Raw genomic sequence first — 24103 nt, forward strand, 5'->3', positions numbered from 1 at the left:
TGCTACATGAGGAAGTGTCAGGTTTGGCCCACCTCCTCAAAGACTAATGTTCATTTCATAACTCAAGTGCATAAAGTGAAATGCATTTAAATCTCCAACTGGCACATGTAATTATGACGGAGACTCATATGTCTGCAATTTAAAGAAAATGAAAAGGAGAGTTATTTATGACTTTTGCTCTGACATTCAATGTCAGAAATATTTTAACATACATTCCTCACACAAACTTGTCTGTGTTGCCATAAAATATTTAAGACTGCAGCAAGAGAATAAGAGGAAACCAGGATTTTTTTTTCAACCAGCAGTTAATCAATCTTATTGCGCTACAGTCTTTTCAGCTGGAGCAGGTCACTGACACAATTACAGTTCCTTGAGGTGCCCATGAACCAAATCAAATAAAATCACAGCAGACGTTTTTCCTCGGTTATAAACCCTTGCACAGTTGAAGCACTTAAAGATTCTTCACTGTGAAAGCATTTTACCATCATTTTTCATACAAATATCTCTTATATTTGTCTAAGAAAACCTTTCTCAATTTTGCCGTATTTATTTTCAAACCAATTTCCAAGCAGCTGTGTGGTTACATTTTATGTTTGTATGGAAATGCAAAGTCTGGAACATGACCGTCATAACCCTCAATTTCTATTAAAAATATGTCCTCTAGGTCATGAGGCAAAAGTGTTTCTGTAGAAAATGCTCATTACTGGGCCAGGAGATTTAGTGGAGTAAGAAATCTGCAGCCAGGCAACAAAGCTTTCTGAAACCAAATAGTGCCACAGAGCTCTACAGCTTATGGATTTAGGAAACTACCAAAGGAAACCAGCTAATGAATTATTGTGATGGCAAAGATCAGTTTAAAGTAGTATGACAACTGTAAGTCAAAACAAAAAAACCACACACAGAGCCTTTCTCTTTGATTTTCGCTATTTTTGTATTAACACTCTTTAAAACAAATTCCAAACTTCATATTCCTCCAAGACTTCTAAAATAATGCTTCCGATAAGCACCATCTCCCAGGACTCTGGCAAAGAAATAAGGAGAATACAACACCAATTCAAAACAAATGGCACATGTCAAATTTGCAGGTTGCCAGATTTTGTCTAGTAACTGCTCTATCTTAATTTTTGAGTGGGAGAAAGTCTAATGATAGAACACAGCAATTCTCCAGTCATTTAAACAAATAAATAAAATTAATCAGATGATAATTGCTTTCGAATTCAAAGCTACAGCAGGCGCTGTGCCCCAGAACCTCGGAGCGCTGCACCGCTCCTGGCTCATTCATCACACCAGATTACATAGGTGTTCCTGTCACTCAAGGAGCGCTGTAAAGCAGCTATAAGCAATAAACACAAGCAATTTGTACTCTTTCAAGAGTATCATCTGTGCAATTATGCTACAAACACATTTCAGGAAAAGAAAACCCAAAACAAAACCCCAGAGCAGACCCCTGAAACATCCATCTCCTTTTGGTTTTTCCCCTTTGCATTTTCACCTTACCATTTGATGGAAGTCACAATTCTGTGGCTGTCCTGTGCAGCCCCAAATTGCTGGAAAATATTCCATCATCCCACTTCTGCTTCTAGACTCAGCATTATAAGTATGATATCTGAACTATGCCACTACTACAGTTTTCAGTGAGTACAGTGCAGTGTAAATGTGGCTAACAACTACCTAACTCATTTGAATGATGCAGTGTTGTGTTTTAAATACTAGCAAAAATGGGGTGAAATTTTTCTAAATGTTGTGTTTCATTGGTTTTTACGGTTTGGGTTTTTTTTTAGCTTTTTAGAAAACTTCTCTCTTAGCGCTGAAGAGTCCCAATGCACTCACCCTGTCTGTAACCTTTGGGAACCCAATAACAAAAATACCTGCACCTGGGGAGTCAAATCTTACCTCTGCGGCTCACCCAAAATGACCTGAAAGGGTCTGGGGAGGCCCAAAGGCAAGGTCTGCCAGCTCTCCTTGCTTTGCTGAATTTCAGCTATGGAGAGACAGCCCTAGAGACTAATCTAGCAAGGTAGAGACCAATTGATAAAGTCTTACTGACTTAAACCCCATGCAACCAAATTAATTGAGTAGCTCTAAATTTGCCTCCTGTGGATGCTTTGTGTTTTATTTGCACTGCTGATCCACTCAGACAATGAATAATTTCTAATTACTTGTCAAGGAATACATAAGCAAGGTTGTATATATGTTTGTTTTTTCCTGAAAATTCATACATATATCTGTCCCTTCAGAATGTAGTCAAAATGGTTGGGTTTGTAATGGCACCAAATTTAAGTACCTTTCACGTCTCATTTAAACTATCCATGATAAGTGATGCAACAAAATGAACATTCATACTGACAAAAATACATTCGATTTCAAAATCACACATCACAGAGATTTGACTCTTTTATAAAATAGCAAATCAATGGGGTCTTTTCTACTAACTTCAGTAAGAGTACAATGAGGTTGCATGGCAGCAGTAACAAAGTAAGCACCTTTTTAACACTGATTTCCCAAAAAGAGTGTCTTGGGTTTAAAAAAAAAAAAAAAGAAAGAAAAAAAGAAAAAAACAATTAAGCCATTCTCCTTCAAAATTTATCTTACCTACTGCAATGCTGGAGGTCACCCTTAATACCATTCTCTCAGTGGCTAACAGCCAGAGCTTCATTACACCACACCTCATAGACAGCAAACGGAAAGCATGACCCTGTCCTCAGCAAGCCGAGTGTCAAATCTGAGAAATGTTATTTTCCACACTGACTCTCTTGCATAGATGGGTATCCAAAGACCAACAACATCACCTTCCCTCAGACTCCTGACTACAGCACCCATTCGTAGTGATGTCTAATGCCCTGGCAGTTGAGATCATGCTGAAGCTGCTGCCCTGAGGCTAACCACTATTAATTCATTGTTTTCATGTATTTTCCCTTCTTCCATTTCAATGATAGACACAATCCACGGGGATTCAAGACATGGTAACAAGACGGGATTTGTAAAGACCAGTGTGGTGGCAATAGTCAAAACACAAATTATAAGATGAGATGAGATAATTTTTCTCTGTGTGAATGCAGGCGAGGGGGGAAAGAAGAAAAAGAAAAATAAGAGAGACAAAGACCAGTTCTTGGTGAAGCTAAGGAAAGGAAGAAAGCAAATTAATACATAACCTGCACATGCAGAGCGGAACCTCATTGAAAGATACACAAGTTTCAAAGGCTTAGTGAAAGGAAGGGTGATGATTGTAACAGTGAGGCTTGAGAAAAGGAGGAATGCGGACTCAACATTGGAGCAGGAAAGCAGAAGCAGCAGTGATCAAGCAGGCTTAGACAGGAGCCAGCAGAACTGCAAGATAATAGACCTGACAAAGACCAGGGAGGAGATGTGAAGGCAGGTGTGGATGACCAGATGAAGGATGTGCAAGGAGCTGCGATTCAGATCTTCTGCAGGAACAGGACAGCGGAGGCATTAAGCTAGTCCATGCCTACTTTCAGACTCATTCTCCAAAAGGATGTGGAGCATATGCAGGATGAGGCTGCCACCCCAATCTCACAGCTGTGCCAAAGGGCTGGGATGATGAGAAAGACTAGCACAGAGAGAAAACCTTGCTCATAATCAATAAAATCCCAGGTCAGCAATCATACTGCTAAGCTGGGATCCTTACATCCACCTTACATCCAAAGGGAGCGCCCCCTGCAGGGACCCATATATTTCATTGCAAATGTACAGCGTGGAGCCGAACTTCACCCAGGTGGGGAGGCAATGCTCAGTCCCCTGTGGCCACCCACAGTGTGGGTCAGCATCTGAGCTGAGAAGACAACCACAGAAATCCTGTCCCACATCCTTCCATGCTCGTTCTGCCACACCATGCACCAAGCAGACAAGCTTTCGAGACCACAGTGGAAACACCAATCCCCTCTGCAGCTGCCAGTGCACCCAGGCACTTGGTCAACATCCCACAGGAGCCAAACCTCCTGCTCTTCTCTAGCTGAGAGAGCACCACTGCGGCTGCTGAGCTGCCAGAGCATTCACTATGGCTGCGGCACAACCAGCTCATCCCTGCCAAAGGAACTGGCCCAAAAACACTCCAGTGGCCCCAGTCACACACCACAGCGAAAGCCCTTCCTTCCCAATAGATGGCCATTCAGCTTTTGCTCACTGCTAAGTCCAAACCATTTATCACCACTGTGGGACAATGTGTAATTTACATGTTTTAACTGTATGATTTCTCTGTTCTTGTACTACACAGAAATATCTTCCCTACTGGAAAAGCCACGATAAGTAACTGTTATGCTCATTGGTATTTCTACTTGAATTTGCTTCCTATTCCTCCGAAAGATGAAGAAGAGTGAGTTGACTTGCTAGACTGTGGTTTCCCTCCTTTCTGAGTCTGACTTACACACTAGGCAGTAAAAATATAATCACATTTATTCCCACTTTAGGATTCATTCCATTGTAACAGTACACCTACAGTCTGATTTTTTTATATTACAATGCATCATTTCCCCAATCTTTGCTAATTAATACATTCTCAAGCTATGCCATGCATCTCTTTCCATCTTGGATCTCTTGTCTTTCCTTCTCTATGAACCTTATTCACAGGGGGCAAGGCCTGGCTTCACCGAATGAGGCCTGGCAAACACGGAGGCAGGAAACACAGGGGAGAATGAGTCTGTCAGACTCATTTTCTTCTAGGTTTTACTGCTGAATGTTTATTTCAGATCTGAGAGGAAGCATAGTGGCTCCATTCCATTTCCTTGCCTGCATAACCCACTCGGTGCAGAGCCCCACAAATTCACTTTTCACTTTCACTGCATCAAGGAAATAAAAATGTTTCTATACGCCCAATACAAACTCGGATCTTTTTTTCCAGCTCTCACATTCTTTGCTTGTATATGTTGTTGCCATACTGAATTCTATGGTTAGACCTTTATGCTATCAGAAAGCAAAATTCCATGATGCTTTACTTTCCTTAGTCCTCTCATGGACGTTCAGTTCTGTATCACCCACTTTGTTTGGGGAAGCACTACTTCTGCAGTGCCCCGCCAGGTGAGGCTCTCTGTGCAGACAGGCAACCCCTTTGCAGCCGTCCCACAAAACTCCTTCCACGCAGACTCCACAGAAAAACCTTGGTCTCCTGAAATAATACAATTGATAAAGTCTGTCTGCTTTTCCACTTTCCCAAAGACATTTTTTGCTTTTCAGGAGAGAAGGGAGGAGTTTCCTTGGAATCTTCCGAGCGCTCTGAGCAAACTGGCTCGCTCCAGGCCCAGGGCTGCTACGCCTGCTTCACCGCTTTCCTCCTTCTGACAGTAGAACTTTCAAATGCCAAATGGGGACTATTTAAACACTAAACTGAAAGATATTCTGATGAATTTACTATTAAATGATAACAGATGGGGCTCCCCTAAGCTTTAGGCACCGTGAACAAAGCCCCATTTTAGATACAAATTAGTTATTGAGAATATTTATAGACAGCAAACTCCTTGGGCACATGGAGCAGCCCTGTGAAATTACAACGCAAATTAATTGCTTACCTTTCAACTGCTAGAGACACGTGGATACATTGTCTCATCTGTGCAGAACTCCAGTGCAATTCAGTACTGGATGTAACCTCACTTCACAGCATGGCCGAGCACCTAGCTATCCCTCCTGAGCAACACTGCTTCCTGGCAGCAGGATGGCAAATGGAAATAAGCTGAGGAGAGATCGATGGGGGATCCACCACTGTGCCTCGACAAGTGCTTTCATCAATTAAACTTTTAAAAATATTTTGGTCTTAAAATAGTAGTGGGTTCCCTGATGACAACAGGTTTGGATCTATGAGGTGTTCTGTTATACACCAGCAAGTGAAAAATGGCACCAAACTGAATTTCAGAATAACTATCTGCTTTTCTTCCAAAGCGCGAGATGAATTCTACCTCTGTGAGAAAAACTGGAAAGTATCGTCTGAAGGAGGATGGAGGACAAAAGAAAAAATAACTAGAAAATAAGAAAGAGTGGCTGTAAAGGTCACAGTGTAACAAAACAGTTCCTCGTGAATATATTTTTCATTGAAACATAATATCAGAAAACTGTGCAGAGTCATGTACCTTTTGCACACAACATTGTATCAAATTAAAATTTGTTATAACCATCGTGTACATTGGGTTAGCGATAACAAAGACGTAACTCAATATCTGGCATAAGGAAAGAGTGAGCAACCTGAATATCCATCCAGTCGTGTTAAAACCACGCTGTGACACTACTGTTGGAAAACACCAAAGCAAGCAGTTAGGTGTTGTGATCCTTCTTGAGTAAATATCTGACTGTATCAAACAGCAAATCTCGAAGGAAGTCTCTGTGATGAGGTAATATTATTGCTCATTCATAGTACCTTGAATTTGCTGTACTTAAAATAGATACTTGTACCAATGGCCTTTTTATTATCCAAAGGGGGGAAAAGAAAGAAATCACATATACACCAGTCCTTTTTCTTTCTGCTAGCAAAGGGAGGGAATTTGATCCAACATGGGCTGAAACCTGAGTAGGTCACTGTACACCATGATAAAATTCCCTAACCCCTGAGCCAAATTTCCCTGAGGGGGCCCTCCTACTTCTCCTTTACTTTCCAACTGACTTTTCCATTCCCTCTCTCGTCTTTTCCTCCCCTTCATCTCTTTCATTTCCCCTACCTTAAAGCCTTGATATCTGATCTGCTGCTGATACTCAAGTTACAGTTTTTACAGCTTAGGCTGTCTATTGCTGTATACATTCCTTTCTTTCTGCTCTGCCGTGATTACTTACCAGAGCTTATTTTACACTGGTCCAGATGAAAGCAGTTCAGATGAAGGGAAACAGTCAGCCTGTTTGAACATTACAGATACAAACCTACACAAGGGCACATTGTGCTCCCTCTGTCATTTCACTGCAAACATTTTGCACACTGTAACAAATTTGTTACATTATTGTATTTTCTGGGTTTTTTAAGAACAAGTAGACATCTTAATTCATCAGTAAAGAAAAAGGGTAAGTGATCACCACAGGACTTTAACTTTCTCAACCAGTCAAAAATTCAAACTACTTTTTTTTCCTCCCCTTTATTTTTCCCCTTCTTAGGTGATAGCAGCCAACTGTCCTACTAAAAATGCACAGCATATATAGCATTGTTTACATTGAAAGGTGGGCCACAGAAGGTTCTGCCACCAGCTGTCCCACTCTCAACCAGAAATTACATGGGTTCAAAATGACCTTTCTACCCGCCTTCAGTTTTTAAGTCAGCTGAAATCTTGAGGTTCCTAACCTTAAGCAGTTATCCGTGATTAAGAAAGAGGAACTCTCTACATGAAGGTTAATGCCAGTGCTTAATACCAAAGCATTAGTTTAAAATTGTGTAATTTTTCTCCTTCACACAATGTTGTTTTTGTTTCTTCCTCACCCTTTCAGACAAACATCTGTTATACTGTAGAAGAACAACTATCTCCCAAACCGCTGAGTGCGCCTGCAGCCAAAGTAAACAAAACAAACCCAGAGGATCCAGCACAGTCAGCCTTTATATCCAGCCAGGATAACATTTCACATGTTTTGATTAAAATTAGCTAATTTGTAATTCTAGAACCTATGAAACTTAAAAGCTGCAATCCATATAGATCGCGTTAGGCGATGCTCTGAGGGGCCAATGCCCTGTACTACAGACCTCTGCAGTCTTCAAAACTATGTGGGATTACAATGAGCAATGACTCTCCGGTGGCTGCACAGAGCCCTCTCCGAAAATAGGATGTGTCACATATCTCACAAAGAAAGATCCCGCTCCTCTGGACTTGAAGCTACTACAGTTTGTTTCCAAAGAGATGCAGCAACACATTATTTTGTTCATGCCCCTAATACTACTCTTGTCCACATTTACACTTGAAGCGCACGCAGCACCGTGTACACGCTCTTTACGCAGGCAGCAGGAGCAAGAACGCCTGCCTTGGGCAGGAAAGGGCACCTAGCCGAAATTAGTGGTGTGCAAAAGAGGGGAGAGGGGAGGGGACTGTGCATTCCCGTTTAATTTTACATTGGGAGATCAATGTTCTGGAAAGCAAAGATATTTTCACTAGGCATCATGCATATTTATACACTCGCCTATATAGTATACATACTATGTGAACGAGTGACATTTTCCAGGCAGTCTTCCACTTACAATCAGCCTTTTAATAAATGACATATTCAAATTAAATCTCAGCAGCTTTATCTCGTAGCCAGACTATGCTGTTTTAGTCACTTTATCTGCGCATTTAACAACAAGTTCAGCAGAAGTCTAGCAATACATTGTTACCAACTTTGGGGAATTAGAGACATCAAACAAACAGACATGAAACAGACGCGAAAACAGGCGCGAAAAATAGGACCGGTCAAGCCTGGAACAGCGACCTAATGATAAAAGAAGTTCCAAAATAGCGGGTTTGTGCCATCGCAGCCATCCCAACATCTGGAGCGGCCGCCAGAGCACAGCTGGACTGGCAGCGGTTCCTATCGGGCAGGACAGCCCTCCGCGCGGTAAATACACTTCCATCAAAAGCAGCCCTTGGACAAGCCACCTTCCAGCGACACCTCTGCGCTGCCATGAACCGCGGAGCGAAGCGGTACAGCAGAGGAGGAGGCGAGAGGGAGCAGGAAAGAAAAGGGGTCTCGGCGCTGAAGTGCGAGACTGATGCACGGCTCAGACCGCAACGTTTCACTTTGACAATTTAATTACACAGTTGCAGCTGGCTACTGAAAAATGGACAAAAATACAGTGTTTAAAAGAGATCCCTTTCTTTCCTAACTTTAAGGGCTTCCCAGCTACCTGAGGGGGTGGCTATAGAAAGAAAGAAAAAAAAAAAAAAAAAAAAAAGGCTCATCGTTGGCACCCGAGGAGCTTAAAAGCCCAACGAGAGAGAGTTATTTTTAAAAAATAAATAAAGCTGGTCAATGAACAGGATTTGCAGCCTGTGAATTCGTCTCTGTTTGCAGCCCAGGAGGCGGAGTTGAGACACATTCAGTGCATCCTACAAAAAAAAAAAAAATGACAAGAGATCCTTTCTTATTTCATCTCCATGCTCGGAGGCGGGGGGTGCGGGGGGGGACCCCGCTCCCGTCCCCATCACAGGCACCTACCTTCATCTCCTCGTTGATCTCCCGCTTCACCGGGTGAGCCGGCTTCCTGCTCCTTTTATTTTCGGGAGGTCTCCCTTCTTTCTCCATTTCTGCCATTTTTTGCGCCTACTTGGTGGTGGTGGTGGTGGAGATGAAATGGCTGCTGGTGCTCTGGGGGGGCCGGGAGGGGCGCGGGGGGCGGCGGCGGCGGCTCTCAGTGGTGGCAGGCGGCGCCGCGGAGGGCCCGGGGGGAGCGCGGCGGCGGCGGCGGGCGGGCGGGGGGCGCGGGCGGGCAGGGGCGCGGGTGCCCCGGCGAGTCAGCCATCTTCTGCCTCGCCGCCGGCCCGCATGGGAGCGGCGGGGCGGGCGGGCGGGAGGCAGCGCGGAGCGAGCCGGCCCCGCGCCTGCTGTGGCGCTGCTGGCGGGCTGCCGCGGAGGGGGCGGCGGAGGGAAGGGGGAGGCCGGCCCCGGACCGCCGGCGGGCGGGGCTTGCCGGCACCGAATCGGCCGCCGCTGCCCGCCATGGGAGCCGGGGAGGGGGGAGGCGCCGCGCCGAGCACCGGGCGGAGCGGAGCGCAGCGCAGCGGAGCGGAGGGGGCGGTGCGCACCCGCCCCCGCCCCCAGCCCGGGGTGGGGAGGGGGCCCGGTGCTCCCCACGAGCACCCGAGGGGTCTGCCCCGCCTGTGCCCCTCTGCGCAGCCGACCTGTCCCGTCCCGTCCGGTCCCGTCCCGTCCGGTCCCGTCCCGTGCCCGCCGCCTTCAGCCGAGGCTCTTCCCCTGATCACTCCTGTTTTTCCTTTTATCTGCGGCGGGGAGGTGCGGATGAATGGTTTGGTGGGACGCGCTTCAGCGAGGAGGTGCCGGATTACAGCACACACTGTGGGCGATACATTGATTATTCCTAGGCTCTGCTTTCCCGCTTTCCCTGGCAGTCCCTGATTCCCCGATACAACGCATTATGGCACGGGGGTGTCCATTGTTCCGATAGTCAAAATTGTAATCATACGGGGTTTCTCATTATGACTACGGTGCACCTTAAAATGATACATTTTTTTTATAAAAACACCCAAACCCACAGTCGAAAGATAAACTGCGTTCCGTGTGGGCTTGAGTAGGCTCCCCATAAAAATCTCTGTTTAGCCTGTCAAAGACAAGTTCGGTTTGCGTGCAACAATGTCTAATTTACATTCTCTGTTTCCGAAGCTGTAAATCACTGGCACTTCATAGCATGAAAAGTTGAGCACAACTTTGTTCGTTTTGCTGCTAAAATGAGCCTTGCCTGCCTGCCTGTCAGAGCGATTAGAGACACGGGGCACATTTTCCCCCGTGACTTTGAGAATAAGAAGAAATGGGGATTTTGCACAGTCTCAGCTGTTAGAGCATCTACCATCTAAAGGTAAGATAGCAACCAGATTGATCCTGTAAAATCCTAGAGCACATCCGCAGTGGTAAGGTCACGGCCGCTGCGATGCAAAGGTGCTGCCACTCCCCTCGCTGCCTGAAAGAATCAGGCAGATGTTGGAAAAATCCCAGCCCTGATAGTTTGTTTTTCGCAGAGCAGCAGGACCTCGGAGAGACCCTAGAGAAGGCTCTGCTGACAGCAAAGAGTTGCAGGAGTTCAGCTGCAGCAGGGCTCGTGCTGTGGGCTCAGTCCATTCCGCGCACCCCAGGGAACAAAAGGTCTGGGCTCAAACCCACCAAGCAGCAAGCACGAGAAGAAACCAAGGTTTATTTTGTTCTTGCTTGAAGTATTTTAAAATACAGTGATTTCTCAAACTTGTGGAAGCTAACTTGTGACTACAGGTAACCTCCAAAGGATGGTGCTTAATAGGGAGGTTTCCCTCCTCCTGTGCCCCACCGCCACCAGCAAACTCACCTCTATGTTTTGCTTACCGTATTCTATTACAAACAAATTGGTACAGTTGATCTCTCATTAAGTACAGAAGATATTCCTAGTGTATTCTTTCACACGATAAGACAAGCAGCACAAGGGGAAGTTGCTTTTAAACACAACCTCACATGGCTCTTTGGAAAAAGCCAGCCAACCTCAGACGACTATTCTGCTTTGAACGGCCACCACCTTGCTGACACATTAAGTCATTTTAATGAAGAAGGCAAAACTAGTTCTTGTATTAGACATATTGCTAGTTTCTCTGTAGAGTGGATGGAGGAGTTTTAAGGAACACCTTAGAACTTCTGCTAAACAGAGTATTGCCTCAAATGGTTCTTGTTCAGGGAAACATCAGAGGACTACTCCTAAACACTTACTATGTGTATTGTAATAAAGCACTGGCACTATTTCACTGCATAAGTTTAACAGGTTTGAGTTGCAATCTGACAAAAAGATTAATCTCAGACTCCCTGCATAAACAGAGCTTCCTTTAATGTTGGAAGATACTTTGGAGAAGGTATTTGCAAGCCCAGGTGATGTGAATTGACTAGAGCAGGTTACAGTGAGTAGACCAGAATGAATTGTCTTCAGGATCAAGTTTGTCATTCCAGTTTTCCTGACTAACACCTGAAGGTTTGGCTGCAAATTGAAGCACTTCCCACCCCTCTTACTACCAGTTCTGAATGCTAATTCTCACTTTTGATCACCAAAAGTAGCAGCTTTCAGTTGGGCTTTTTTCACAGTATTTTTCTGAATGCTTTTGAATGGAGATGTGAACTTATTTTCTCCAGACAGTAGGTTCATTTTCTCAGCTACTTCTGGTAAGCTCTTCAAAAAGAACCTCCAGTCCCCCAGTACCTTGTCAACCACCAGATGAAAGACACAGTCTTAAAACATACCCTGTTTTTCTCAGTATTGAATGTAGGACTGGGACAGATACAAAAGTTCTACCTCTCTGTGTCCTAATAATAATATCTCCATCTGACAGCAGGTTATTTCTGTGACTGTCACGATTCCTACTTTTCTAGAGCTGTTATTACCTTTATATATTGCATATTATTACACTGCATATTCTTGGGAAGTTGTTCTTCTAGTGATAGCATATGGAGGACCATCAACTGTCAACACAGAAGTTCATGCATTTAGAGTGCTCAGACTGTATCTGACACACATCGGAGGTACCGAAATAAGTTTTGGAAACCATCTAATTATTCCACTTGTTACTAAGGGGGAGGGAATGACTAACAAAAAGGAATGCTTTCAGGTTTTAGTGGTAGCTCGTGAATTCATCAGGGGAGACAGAATATCAGAATCTATGGAAGCCCAAGTGTTTGTCAGCCATACAATGGCATTGATCTGAACATCTCCAAAAAGCTATGAGAAAACAAATCTGCTATTTACATTACAGGCATCCTAACATTAAACACATTTACTGAAGTGTGGCAGGACCACATATTTTTTGTATGAAAACCTGTATTTTTTGGTAAAGGATCCTGGTTCAGTAGTTCTCAATATGGATTCTGCAAGCATCTTAAACAGGTGAATAAAGGTGACTGATTGGATCAATAGAACTGCTCAGATTTATTCCACGAGACAGAGATACCAGGGTATGTGGTATCAGTAAGCAGTTTGCAGCCAAAGATGAAACCCTGATCCTGTGGGAATCAGTGGAGATTTTGCTCCTGAGTTTAATGAAACCAAATTCCTTGTGAAATATCCAAGGTGATTTAAAATCAATGTAAAAGAGTGTGTGCTCTCTCTAACCACAGTGCAATAGAGAAAGTCCCTCACTCTCATGACGGTTCAAGGGTTTGAAGCTGGTTGGTTTTTTGGTCACTTTCAAAATCAGGAAGAAACTATGGGATTCTGCCGTTTGGTGGTCCCTAAGTCATGGCAAGAACCTGAGCTTTTCCTTCCATTGCTGGAGCACATGCTTTACACCCAAGGCTCCGTAGTTTACCAATCCCCATATTTTTGTTCCATCATGGATTTGTTTCCAGCTCTGAATTTGCATTTGGGTTTTTGCAAGCACAATAATTTGGACTTCTGTAAAACAAGTATCGTTCATAAAATGACATGTGCAAATGAATTGCCTAAAATAAATCACCCCAGGTTTAATTTATATTCTATTATTCATAGTCCTATTTATCAGTGTTTACATGTTTTAAAAGGGGACCTATCCACATACCAGAGCTGCTTTTTAGGTAACACAAAAGAAATACTTTGCTCCAAGTTCTTCATTTTGGCCTTTATTAATGTGTAAGTCGCTTTAATATTATTAATGAGCTATTTCTTCTCGGTTTTTGCCTGCTGGGGAGGACGAGATAAACAAGCAGGCCTGATTTTTCCAGCTGCTAAATATGTAAGCAGCACGACGGCTTCAAAGCGAAAGGTTTTAGAAGGAAACAGCAACAAGCGAACGGTGCTCTGAGGGCACTCTGGAAACAACGTGACGGTTTCAGAGGCAAAATCGGGACAAGAGGGATCATCGCCGGGGCCGCGGTGCTGCCCGGTGGGAGGCGGGGGCGGCGGGCGGGAGAAGGGGCCGTGGCCCCTCCGCCCCCGGCCCGAGGAGCAGCATCCCCGCCCGGCGGCTGCGGCGAGAGCTCCCCCTCCTGTCCCGCTTCTTCCCGGCACGGTGGGAAACTCATCATGGAGCCTCGGACACCGAAACGTATTTAAGCACCAGTCTGCGTGCGATTGTGCACGTATAAACCCACACGTCCACCCACACACACAGGGGGAAAGCTGAAGGTAAAAAGGGAGGCTGTTGTCTGTTTTTTTTCCTAAGTAACAGCCCCAGACGTTGCAGGCCAAAGTAAAGGTGCGGCCCGTAACTGGGTTCTCTTAATATTGCTGATAATTTACCTTATTATTTCCTGCTTGTCAAGGTGTTGTCAGCTCTCCATCAGCTTGCTTGGTAATGCCAGTCACCGTGGAAAACATATGTCTATGCAGTCTTTCACCTGTATCCGAGGGGAAGCCATAATAAACAGCAATTTAAATTCAGGTATTTGGTTTGCTGAAGTGTTTAATTAAACAAAGAAATTCATTATGTGAGTTCACAGAAAAGTCCCATTACGTTGATTTATTTTTTTTTTCGTTTGACTTGAAGTGGAAATGTTCCTCTGACTTTTTGTGTGGCACGCTAAGATGATAGATTATTTATGCCATCAGAAGCAAATATATGCAGTGAATAATTAAAATATTGGCTCCCGATATTTTTTTTAATAAGTAGACAGCCATTTTCATACACATGGAAAATATATATATGAGTTTCTCTCTTGCTTCAGTTCCACCCAAACCCCACTTCCACTTCAGTGATGTTTTTTCACCCATACCTTGGAGAAGGGGTACATTCCACTCGTTCCTGAGCTTGGACAAACGCCCACAGCATTACTCACACACAGCAGTGTCTGTAGATGCCTTTCTGCTGTGGATACTAATCTCAATCCAGAGTTGCCTTAGACGATTAGAGGCTGTTCTGCAAAACGTCAAAAAGTAGCCTTTCCAAAGCAGACACAGTATGGCAGTTGAAATGGGAGTAGTGGCGGCTTTCCAAATACAAAGGTCTGGAAATGTTTGGAGATATTTTAATATGGATGAATATTTCATTTTTTTGTGCTGCTTTAGGGTATCAGTGTCAAATCTGTATGGATAAATGGCAAAACAGTGCCTTAACACTTAATGTTTCTGAAACTTCTGGCAAAAAGAGAGAAACTTTATGTAGTTTATTAAATTATTAATAACGATTGCTCTTTTGGCCTGAATCCTCACATAATTTGATAAACAGAAAGAAAAGTTAACTTGCTTCTATGATTCTTTGTTAAATACTTCCAAGTCTCCTGTTAAAATGCCTTTTTGTTTCTTGCTTATTTTCTCATGCTCCTTACAACAAAAGTAAGCAATAAGAAGTCTTTAGCATGAGAGAACACCCACGCTATTAAAAATCCACCAATATTAAACCTTTTTAAAAGGTAGCAAGGCATTAAAAAACCAATTAGTAAAAATATGCCCCAGACACCAGTACTGACTTTGGGGAAAAATCTTCATCATCTGTCTACTGCTACACTCAATCTATCCACTACGGTTACTCATTGACTCTTCTGTGATGCTTTCATATTGAATACAATGCCAAAAATCAGGTAGAGAAAAATAAAGGACCCATAGATGAGCAAAAAACTCAGACACATTATACCAGACTTGAACTTGGCTGTGGCAAACTTTGAGTTTGCAGCTTCATTATGGTTAAGGTCTGTACCTCAGAATTAAATGAATCTTTTCAAAAGAGATTTTGTGAATCTTTTAAAGCTTCATTTGGTCCAAAACAGTGCTCTACTTGCTCTGTCATATAGGTTGGTAAGAACATATACTAAACCCTACTTCTTCGAGGGTTTCTTCATTCATTGGGGCTGACACCCAAAATGCTGATCTCCAGAGGCTGCTTTGGAGAAGGTCTGAGATACTGAGGCACCCTCCTACTCTGTGTGTGCTGCACCCCTGTTTCTTACACACATCAAGAGCAGGGAAGTGTCAAAGTCAGAAGCAAAACCAGTGAGGGGTGGAGACTTGTGCCCTCCGCAACAGTCCTAAGCTGTAAACCTCCCTCTGAGGTGAACTGAGAATGTTTACAGCCAAGGCATATTCATTTCTTCACCTATTATTTCTTGACAATGACTGTTTCCTCCCCTTCCGATTCTTTTACTTCTCCACATAGAAGAAGGCAGGAAAGAGTCTTCTTGTTTTTACTTTAATACATAGGCAAGTCTCCCAGATGCTACAATGGCAGGAGAAGAAAGGGAGAGATTGTGTGGGATTGGGATACAGCAGAAAGTTCTCCCTTCTTTTTAATTCCATTCTTTTTTAAAATAGATTAATTTTGCTGATTCCTGAAAATACTGGTACAGTACTCTACATCAAGTTCTTCCTAAAAAGTATCCTTCCTCTCTTTGTCTTTCTGTGAAGAATAAAAGAAATTTTTACAATAATGGTAATGGTTTATACATTTTCTCATAATCCTGTATTTCCCCTGTAAGCTTTGTTGCATGATATAGTATGTCAGTTTAAGTAACATCTGTCAAGGGATGGAAAGCAATTGCAGGTTCTTTTCATCCATAAAGTCATTCTGGAGTTTATTCATCCTTAATTTTCTTGTCATGCTTTCAAAAACATTACATCATTTTGTCCAAATTACCCCCTGCATTGAATACACAAGATACAGTGGGTTATTCATTTCTTTCCTGGACCCAAAGAAACATGTCAAGGTATCTACACTGATATATACTAAATGATTTAGAGTTGGTAAAAGTTGGGCTTTGACATGTCATTATTTGACAACTACTCTTCTACTGCAATGCTTGTTTTCCTGGCAGCATCTCCCCAGAATCCTACATGACATGTGATTCAATCTCTTGATCTTCTCAGTTATATTTACATTAATTTTACACATCCTAATACATAACGGCAATGCCTTCACATTGATGTGGTGAAAAGTCTGTCAAAAAATCCAAACGTATCTTGGGAATGCATAACAGAGATATATTCAGGACTAGGATGGGGCACATATTTAGCAAATCAAAGAATAGCTGAGATTGGAAGGGACCTCTGGAGATCATAGTCCAACCTCCCTGCTCAGAGCCGAGCAGGTTGGTTCTGTGTCCAGTCGTGTCTTGAATAAGTATGGAGACTCCATAGCATCTCTGTGCTGCCTCTTCCAGTGTTTGACCATATTCATAGTAAAAAAAAAAGCTTTTTCTTATGTTTACATGGAATTTGGTGCACTTCAATTTGTGCCCATGTGCCTCTTGTCCTATCACTGAAAAAAGCCTGGTTCTGTCTTTTCTACTTACCTCCCCCCACTCAGGTATTTATACACATTTATCCTATCTCCCCTGGGCCTTCTCTTCTCACTAAACAATCCCAAATCTCTCAGCCTCCCAAACATCAGATGCTTCAGTCCCTTCATCATCTCCATGGCCTTTCACTGTCTTTGTTCCAGTGTGTCCATGTCCCTCTTATATTGCAGAGCTCAGACCTTGACCCAGAAGTCCAGGTGTGTCTCACCAGAGCTGAGTAGAGAGGAAGGATCACATCCATCAACCTGCCAGCAGTGCTCTTCCTAACACACCAGCCATATTTGCTGCAAGGCTGCACTGCTGGCTCATGTTCAGCTTGTTGAATGCCAGGGTCCCCAGGGCCTTCTCTGCAAAAGCTGCTTTTTAGCTGCTTCCCCACCTGTGTTACTACAAATGTTGTTCTGATCTGCGTGCAGGATTTCACATTTCTTTGCTGAAATTCATGAGATTCTTGTCAGCCTGCTCTCCTGCATCTTATTAAATTTGTTTTGATTTATGATCTTTTTAGCTAATACTATTAGCTGGAAATATTTTGTTTTCATTAACTGTGTGGCTTTTCCTAATTAAGTCATGCATGTAACATTAATGATAATAATCTATGTCTCTTACCATAAGTAGATTTTTCTCAAAGACAGTCCTGAGAATCCTTCTCTACACAGGCAGGATCTTTTGCCTTAAAACATGATCAATGTTTGTATCCTTCTCCATCCAAGATTCTTGAAGTCAAGTGTGGTTATCGATTTCTTTTCACAGTGCTACTGGTTAAAGCAGAATTGACATGTTCTCATCACTCCCTTTCAGGTCACCAGAGGGTGTAGATGGGAGACAGTCACATACAACTTTCATCCCACCCAGATGGCTCAGTGAAGGCTGGCCACGGGGCTTCAGCTTTGGACAGCTTCTGGGAGCAGAGGGTCAGACATGCCATGCTTATTTTGATTAGCATGTACTGAAATCCTGCTCACACACACGGCAAACTCTGCCATGCTGGCGTTTATTCAAAGTATCACTAGAGGTCCCCAGGTGCACCACCATTCCTGCAAGCTCAGGCAGCAGTGACTTGCAAAGCCAAGGCTCTGTATTATTTCTTCTTCATTGCCCTCAGGACAACATGAGAAGTTGCCTGCTGCACACTGTACATGTGTCACAGCTGGTGTCTCTTGAGCCCTGATGAGAGGAGCTGTAGACTGAAGTTTATTGGCTTTGCCCGAGCTGCCAACACTAAAACCAGGTCCAAGGCCAACTCCAAAACTTAGCCACTCGTGATTAGCTGGGGTCTTCTTGTCTGTTGTTAACTAGTGTTACAGCTAGCAGTTAGTATTACAGCTATTTCAGAGATGAGAAATCATCAGGAGAGAGATAAAGTGACTAAACACATGTACTGAACACATGAAGAGACTCATGGCCTCAACTAGAACTCAGCTCTTACGTCTTGTAAGACAGTCCTGTCACCATCAGAACATGTAATCTAACCTTCTTGGAAAAAAATGAAATGTGAGCCTCCCTTTGAACCAGCTTGACTTTGAGCTCCCTCATGAAACACCAACAACCTTTGAAAGAACATGGGGATGGCACCATTGACAGATTTTGCCTCAGCTGGTTGCAAATAAAGTTATTTGAAATAACTGCCAAAGCCGTAATTTATCAGACTTTTTCACAGATTCCACAAAAGCAAGGAAATTCAAAGTTGAAAGGCTTTCTCCAGGCAGCACATGCCAGGCATTTGTGCATGAATTGCAGCAGGGGAAACGATATGTTTCTTTTAGAGCTGTTGTTGCCATCACGGAAAGCGAACAAGCATCTGTGCTTTGGAAATCAGTGGATGGAAGGTGTTCCGTGAAAGGCAGCATGTGGGAAAGCAGCTTAAAATGGTGAGAGTGTACGAAAGTAGCAGGAGTTCTGAATGCCATTGGGGAGAAGAAGTGGAACAAGGCTGACACATAGAAAGGTGGCGAGAAAGCAAAAAGAAATGCAAAGAGGATACACTGAAGGGAAAAAACCCACCCACTTTTGGCTAGAGAATAGGTCTGAACAAGTTCCAAGAGAGGAACAGAGAAAGAGAAAAAATTATAGGGTAGATAGAAAGCGTATCTATTAGATGATTGTGCAGGTGAAAATGTAAGTTAAAGTTTTGGTGTTTTACTGTGGAAACAGATACAAAGCTGAAAATCAGATGTCCCAGCAGGATTCCTGATATAGCAAATCTGTATATTTATAGTACCTGAAACCTGTAGGATGATTCTCCTCTGTAGCACTTGCCACTGATCATGAAAAAAAAGGGAAGATTCACATTTAGAAATATTTAATTAGAGAGTACTACTTACCTTAAATCACCATAAGTAAGGGTTGCACTGCCAGTCCTAAGGTTCTTAATTTCACTCCAGGGCTGATGATTTCCTGTGTCACTACACTGTGGAGCTGAATCCAGAGTTACAATTTAATACTTGAGTGCCCAGAGTCAGGCAAATGCTTTGCATAAAAGTGTTCTCTTGTGCTTGTGGAGTGCCTGCAGCTCCCCCCAAGAGCTGGTGGGTGCTAAGCACCTCTGAAAACCAGGTCACTGTCACTCAAGAGCTCAGAAAGCAACTGAGGTGCCAAAGTTTAAGACTAAACTTACAAGTAAGCAACATCATTGTGGAAGAGTGTGTCTCTGAAGAACTGCTGTGCTTTTGGTTGTTGAATTTTGGTATGCGATAGGTATGCATTTGTAAATTAGATGCCTTTATAGCTTGTAACACCCTCCAGAAATTAGGATAAAAGAAAGAGGGCATTAGAGAGGAAAGAAGGAAAATGAGGGGAATTAACGAAACAGAAATGGATGGAGATGTTGAAGATTCTTTTAGACTAGTTTGGGCATGCCTCATTGGTTGTGAATGCAGATAGGAGGCTTAAAATAAATTAAATGAAGTGGGTTCTCCCACATAACAAAATAAAATGGGGGAACACAGTGTCCACAGGATTTGTTTGGAGGCAAAAAAGTCTAAACAGCTTCAAAGAAGAGCTTGGAAGAGCCAGACTTGGAAGATCTGAGAAATAGCTCCGTTTTCATTTATTAAAAACATTATAGACTTGACAGAGCATCTGGCTCAAGAAGTCTCCAAAGTGCAGTCACGTGGGAGGTGGGTGGACATAAAACAGGACATATTTCTCCATATTTGCATCATTTCTCATTCTATTGCCTCAATCATTTCATTCTGGCTCTTAGGGGAGACAGGGTGTACTAATTTAAATGTTCACCTGACTCAATGCTCTCCTCTATTTTGCTTTAGTAGCTCATGTTCTCCCTTCTGTAGGTTACTTAACTGTGCTGGCCTAAGTTAATTGTTCTTCCTCTTGTCCTCCTGCAGCAGTAACTATGACTGCTGTGATGTCCAAATATAAACCATTTTAGAGCATGTACTGAAGAGGAAGGCAGGCATTTTAATTATGGGGATTAAAAGGAGAACAGATGCAAGTACTCGACTGAGTGCTAGGTAAATATAAATGCATCGCCCCTTGTACCCTGAGAGTCATCACTCTTTGTCTCCAATAGACTGACATCAGGGTAAATTCAAAAGCAGAGGGAATAGTACTGCAAAATGCCTATTTTTAACAGAAGTGTTTACCTAGACTGGGGTAAAGAGTATAGATAGCACAGTATACTATAGACGGATAACTTTTTAATTTCCCCAAAGCCATTTAGTCAGTGCTACTTAAAATGCATTATTTTGTTCAGACACAGAATTACAAGGATGGATTCAAATGGTTTTAACTTGAGTTTTCCAACTCAAATTGAAAAAACAGTTTCTTTATCATCCATGTTCACTTTCATATGTTGAGGCTTGGTTCCCAGACTGGCATTACTCTTCACCTGGTAATGAGGCAGTGAGTGGGCACAGAGGTAGAGAAGTCCCTTAGAAAACTGTTTCCTCCAGAGCTCTGGGCTTTAAAGTTGATCAGTAAACAGCAAGCCGGTGCTGAGTCTCTGGTGTGGAGTGCTCGTGCTGTGCAGCACTGCTCAGGAAGTGGGTAGTGGCTTTCTTGGGAACTGGATCTTTCAGGCATGTTTCAAAGGGGATTCATAAATAGAAAGGTACAGAAACCCAGGTGGAGGTAACAAAGACACCGGTGACTTCTGCAAAGTTTACTTCAGAGGAAATGTGCAGCCAGCCTTAGCTTCCAGTCTAAGTAAGAAAAAGAGAAAGACAGAAAAAGGTGTCCAAACCCAGGTTTGCCAGCAGAAAAAAACGATTTAGAGTTGTATCTATGTTTTGATTATCCATGTGAATAGCAAGCAGCAAACTATAAATAACACTTCATAAATTACATATATTTAGTCCCCGAGAAGTAAGCATTTTAACTGAGAAATGTTTCCATTTATTTATTTAAATCCACATAAAATGTGCAGGTTGTGTATGTTTGCCAGCTTCCTGGCCGTACTATGACTTTAATCCCTGGTTTCTATCACTATCTGGTAACTATTTCATTATTTAGGTGGAGTTTTTCAAACTATTTTTCACCTAACATAAACATTCCTTTTTTTTTTTCCTGCAGGACCCTCCCAAATCACATCATCTTCTCTCATTTTAAGAGATACTGAGATGGAACTCACTGGAAAAAAAAATCGATAGAAAATCTAGAAATTCATGGGGTAGGGAATTTAGTAGAGGGTACACGGGTAAGCTTTTGTTCAGCATGGCTGTCATTTCCTCTTTGCTGCATTTCACTCCTGTCCAAACCATGAATTCCTTAGGCAGGGGACCATCTCCTTTGTTCTGGTTTTGAAACATATCTGGTTGGAGTTTTCTACTGCTGTCAATGTTCAATTAAATACAAATAATAAATAGTTAATGGTTTGCTGAGCTGCAGAGGTGGGGCTAATCAGCTGAGATTTCATGGGGTGGTTAATGATGGATTAGGAATGGGGGAACTGATAAAGCTGAATATTTAAAGACTAATATTGTACAGGATGATGGATGTTTTGTCTGCTTTGATTGCGTATGACCAGAAACTAACAATGTGCTTATCTTCCTCCTCCTTCTTCTGTAGATTACTCGGCTCCAAAACATTGCTGATCTGAGTCCCTGTCCAAATTCCCCTGAATGGAGCACTGCCCATCAGAGGAGATGGCCTGAGAGGCTCTTACAATTGAAACTGGGTAGGGAGGTGAACAAACAGTGGCTCTAAGAAGGGGGTGCGTTATCAGCTGCACACTCGTCTGCTCCTGTTCATACTCAGCTTGCTGAAATGAAGGGATTTCAATTGATTCTGCTTTCTTTTGCATTGCTGACTGATGAGCCAGCGAGGAGGGAGTTGTGTTCTAAGGGCATGTGGCACAGGAGGGGTTTGTCCCACTGCCTGTGTGGCGCTGCTGAGATCCAGCGGGAGCTTTGGATTCTCATCTGTGCCATGCACCGATGAACTATTGTATCCCTGATGAGCTACTGTGTCCCTGAGTCTGGTGTGCAGAGTGAAAAGAGTAACATACACCTTCTCTGTCAAAGGACCCCCATGTATCACAGATATATTTATTTGTTTTGGAAAAAAACGTATGCATCTGTTATCATTTATTAACCAGCAACACATCAAGTTCTGATATTGGTATCTCAATAGGTATAATTAGGCTTTAAAAATAATACCTTTAAGTGTCAAATTCTGTCCAAGGGACGTGTCTCCTACTGAAACCAACTGATGCTAAATGATGGTGTTCTTTCAGTGTCTAACTATAGGATCAATACAGCCTTCGCCCTTGTCAGTAGTTCTGTCAGCTGCTAGGAAGACAGGCAGCCTTGTAGACAAGACACAGACAACGAGGTCAAGAGAAGTGGATTCTATTCTCAGTTTGCCTTAGGGCTTTTGCAAAGCCTTGGACAAATCACACAACCTCTCCATTAAACCTCCTGACTTCCAAAATGGAAATGATCATAACTGTCTGCTTTCCCAGGATGCCATGGAGTAAATCAATTCTTGGGAGGAGGGAAAGGGGGGAATAGGGGTGTGTGGGAACAACAACCGCATTGGTGCTTTGGAAGGAACAGACATATTTCTGTTTACTTTTATTTTTGTAAACAGTCTTAAGAGTGCAACTGGGATTTAACATATTAAAAAATTAAGCAACACTTAGAAGATTTGGTTATGCAGACAGGTTATAGTTACTACAATATATTAACATTGCTAGTCTCATTCTCCTACAGACATAATTTATTTTGGATAAGGCCAGGGCAACTATGAAAATTTGAAAGTTCAAATGTTCCCAATCAAATGAGAGTGCTTCGCAATTGTTTTACTTTAGATGGCAATCAGGAAAATATTTCCACATTTCATGTACTAGAAAAGATATCCAGAGTTGGCATTAGTAGTGGCTTTGATGTATTCTCTGGCACATTGGTCCAGAGCATGCTGATATAAACAGAAGTGTCTCTTGACCTGTCATCTTTGTTCTTCAACTTTGATATTGGCCCCCTCCAGTGGCTTCTTTCTCCTCCTGGGGAGGCTTAAAAAGTCAATTGATACAGAAAAAAAAAAAAAAAAGGTTTCAGTTTTCTTCTCTGCTTAAGACTCTAAAGAAATAGACATGTCTATTGTACAGTCACTGAAGCTCTTGAAATAGTGTGGGTTTTTCTCTACAGTCCTGCGGGGAAATGAGCAAAGAAAAAACCATAAAAGCATGTGGCTTTGTCCACAACTTATAATATGGTAAGTACATCATACTTTTGCTTCTGATGCGTTTTTTTGAGAGGAAAACTAAGAAACTTTGTTTCAGAAACAGGCAGTGCAAACAGCAATGCCTATGGGTAAGTGGGTCCATCATTGCCTATTATAGAACCCTGTCATTTGATGCCTGTAACTGTCAAATATTAGCTAATTTATAATGATTTTTTTCCTGTGATTGGTGTGTCAGCCTGAAGCTGATTTTTTATAGTTCACTCAGTTTGAAAAATGAGGTTAGCAAAAAAATACGTTCTCCTTGTGTTAAAAAATATCACTGGGTTGCACGACTGAGAAATTCTCCATGCTCTAAACCTGAAATTTGGTAAAGAATTTGCCAAGGATTTGGTGGGTCCTACCCACAAACATGTATGATAAGAAGAGCCCATGAATAGGATGCAGGCTATGCAGACAAGAGGGTGATTGGAGGGTGAAATGAGAAGGCTGTGACAAGATCGAAAGAACAATAGCTTGTAGGGATGGTGTGTGGGACTGAAGCAAAGAAGTGAGGAGATTGGGAGAAAGAAACTATCAACTTGGACCAGGAGTCAAAAGTGAACTACTGAAGTAATACTCTTAGGTTGGTAAG

The 24103-nt window shown here is 42.7% G+C and overlaps 1 protein-coding gene and 1 long non-coding RNA gene across 3 annotated transcripts in view; one reads left to right on the top strand and one right to left on the bottom strand.

Annotated features, from left to right (window-relative positions):
* Positions 1-9312, bottom strand: part of LOC104691671 (sine oculis binding protein homolog) — a 113220-nt gene extending 103908 nt beyond the window's left edge. For both annotated transcript variants that reach the window (XM_010403294.4, XM_010403283.4), the window contains exon 1: positions 9103-9312. In XM_010403294.4, the coding sequence (XP_010401596.1) occupies positions 9103-9198 (96 nt within the window). In that variant the 5' untranslated portion in view covers positions 9199-9312. The remainder of the gene's footprint in view (positions 1-9102) is intronic.
* Positions 9313-9721: 409 nt separating this feature from the next.
* On the top strand, positions 9722-23231 carry LOC120411687. The gene is made up of 2 exons (XR_005604181.1): positions 9722-10477; positions 10643-23231. It is a non-coding gene; the product is annotated as an uncharacterized LOC120411687 (long non-coding RNA).
* Positions 23232-24103: the final 872 nt, after the last annotated feature.

The sequence above is a fragment of the Corvus cornix genome, chromosome 3 (assembly GCF_000738735.6).
Source record: "Corvus cornix cornix isolate S_Up_H32 chromosome 3, ASM73873v5, whole genome shotgun sequence".
In the NCBI taxonomy this organism is placed as follows: Eukaryota; Metazoa; Chordata; class Aves; order Passeriformes; family Corvidae; genus Corvus; species Corvus cornix.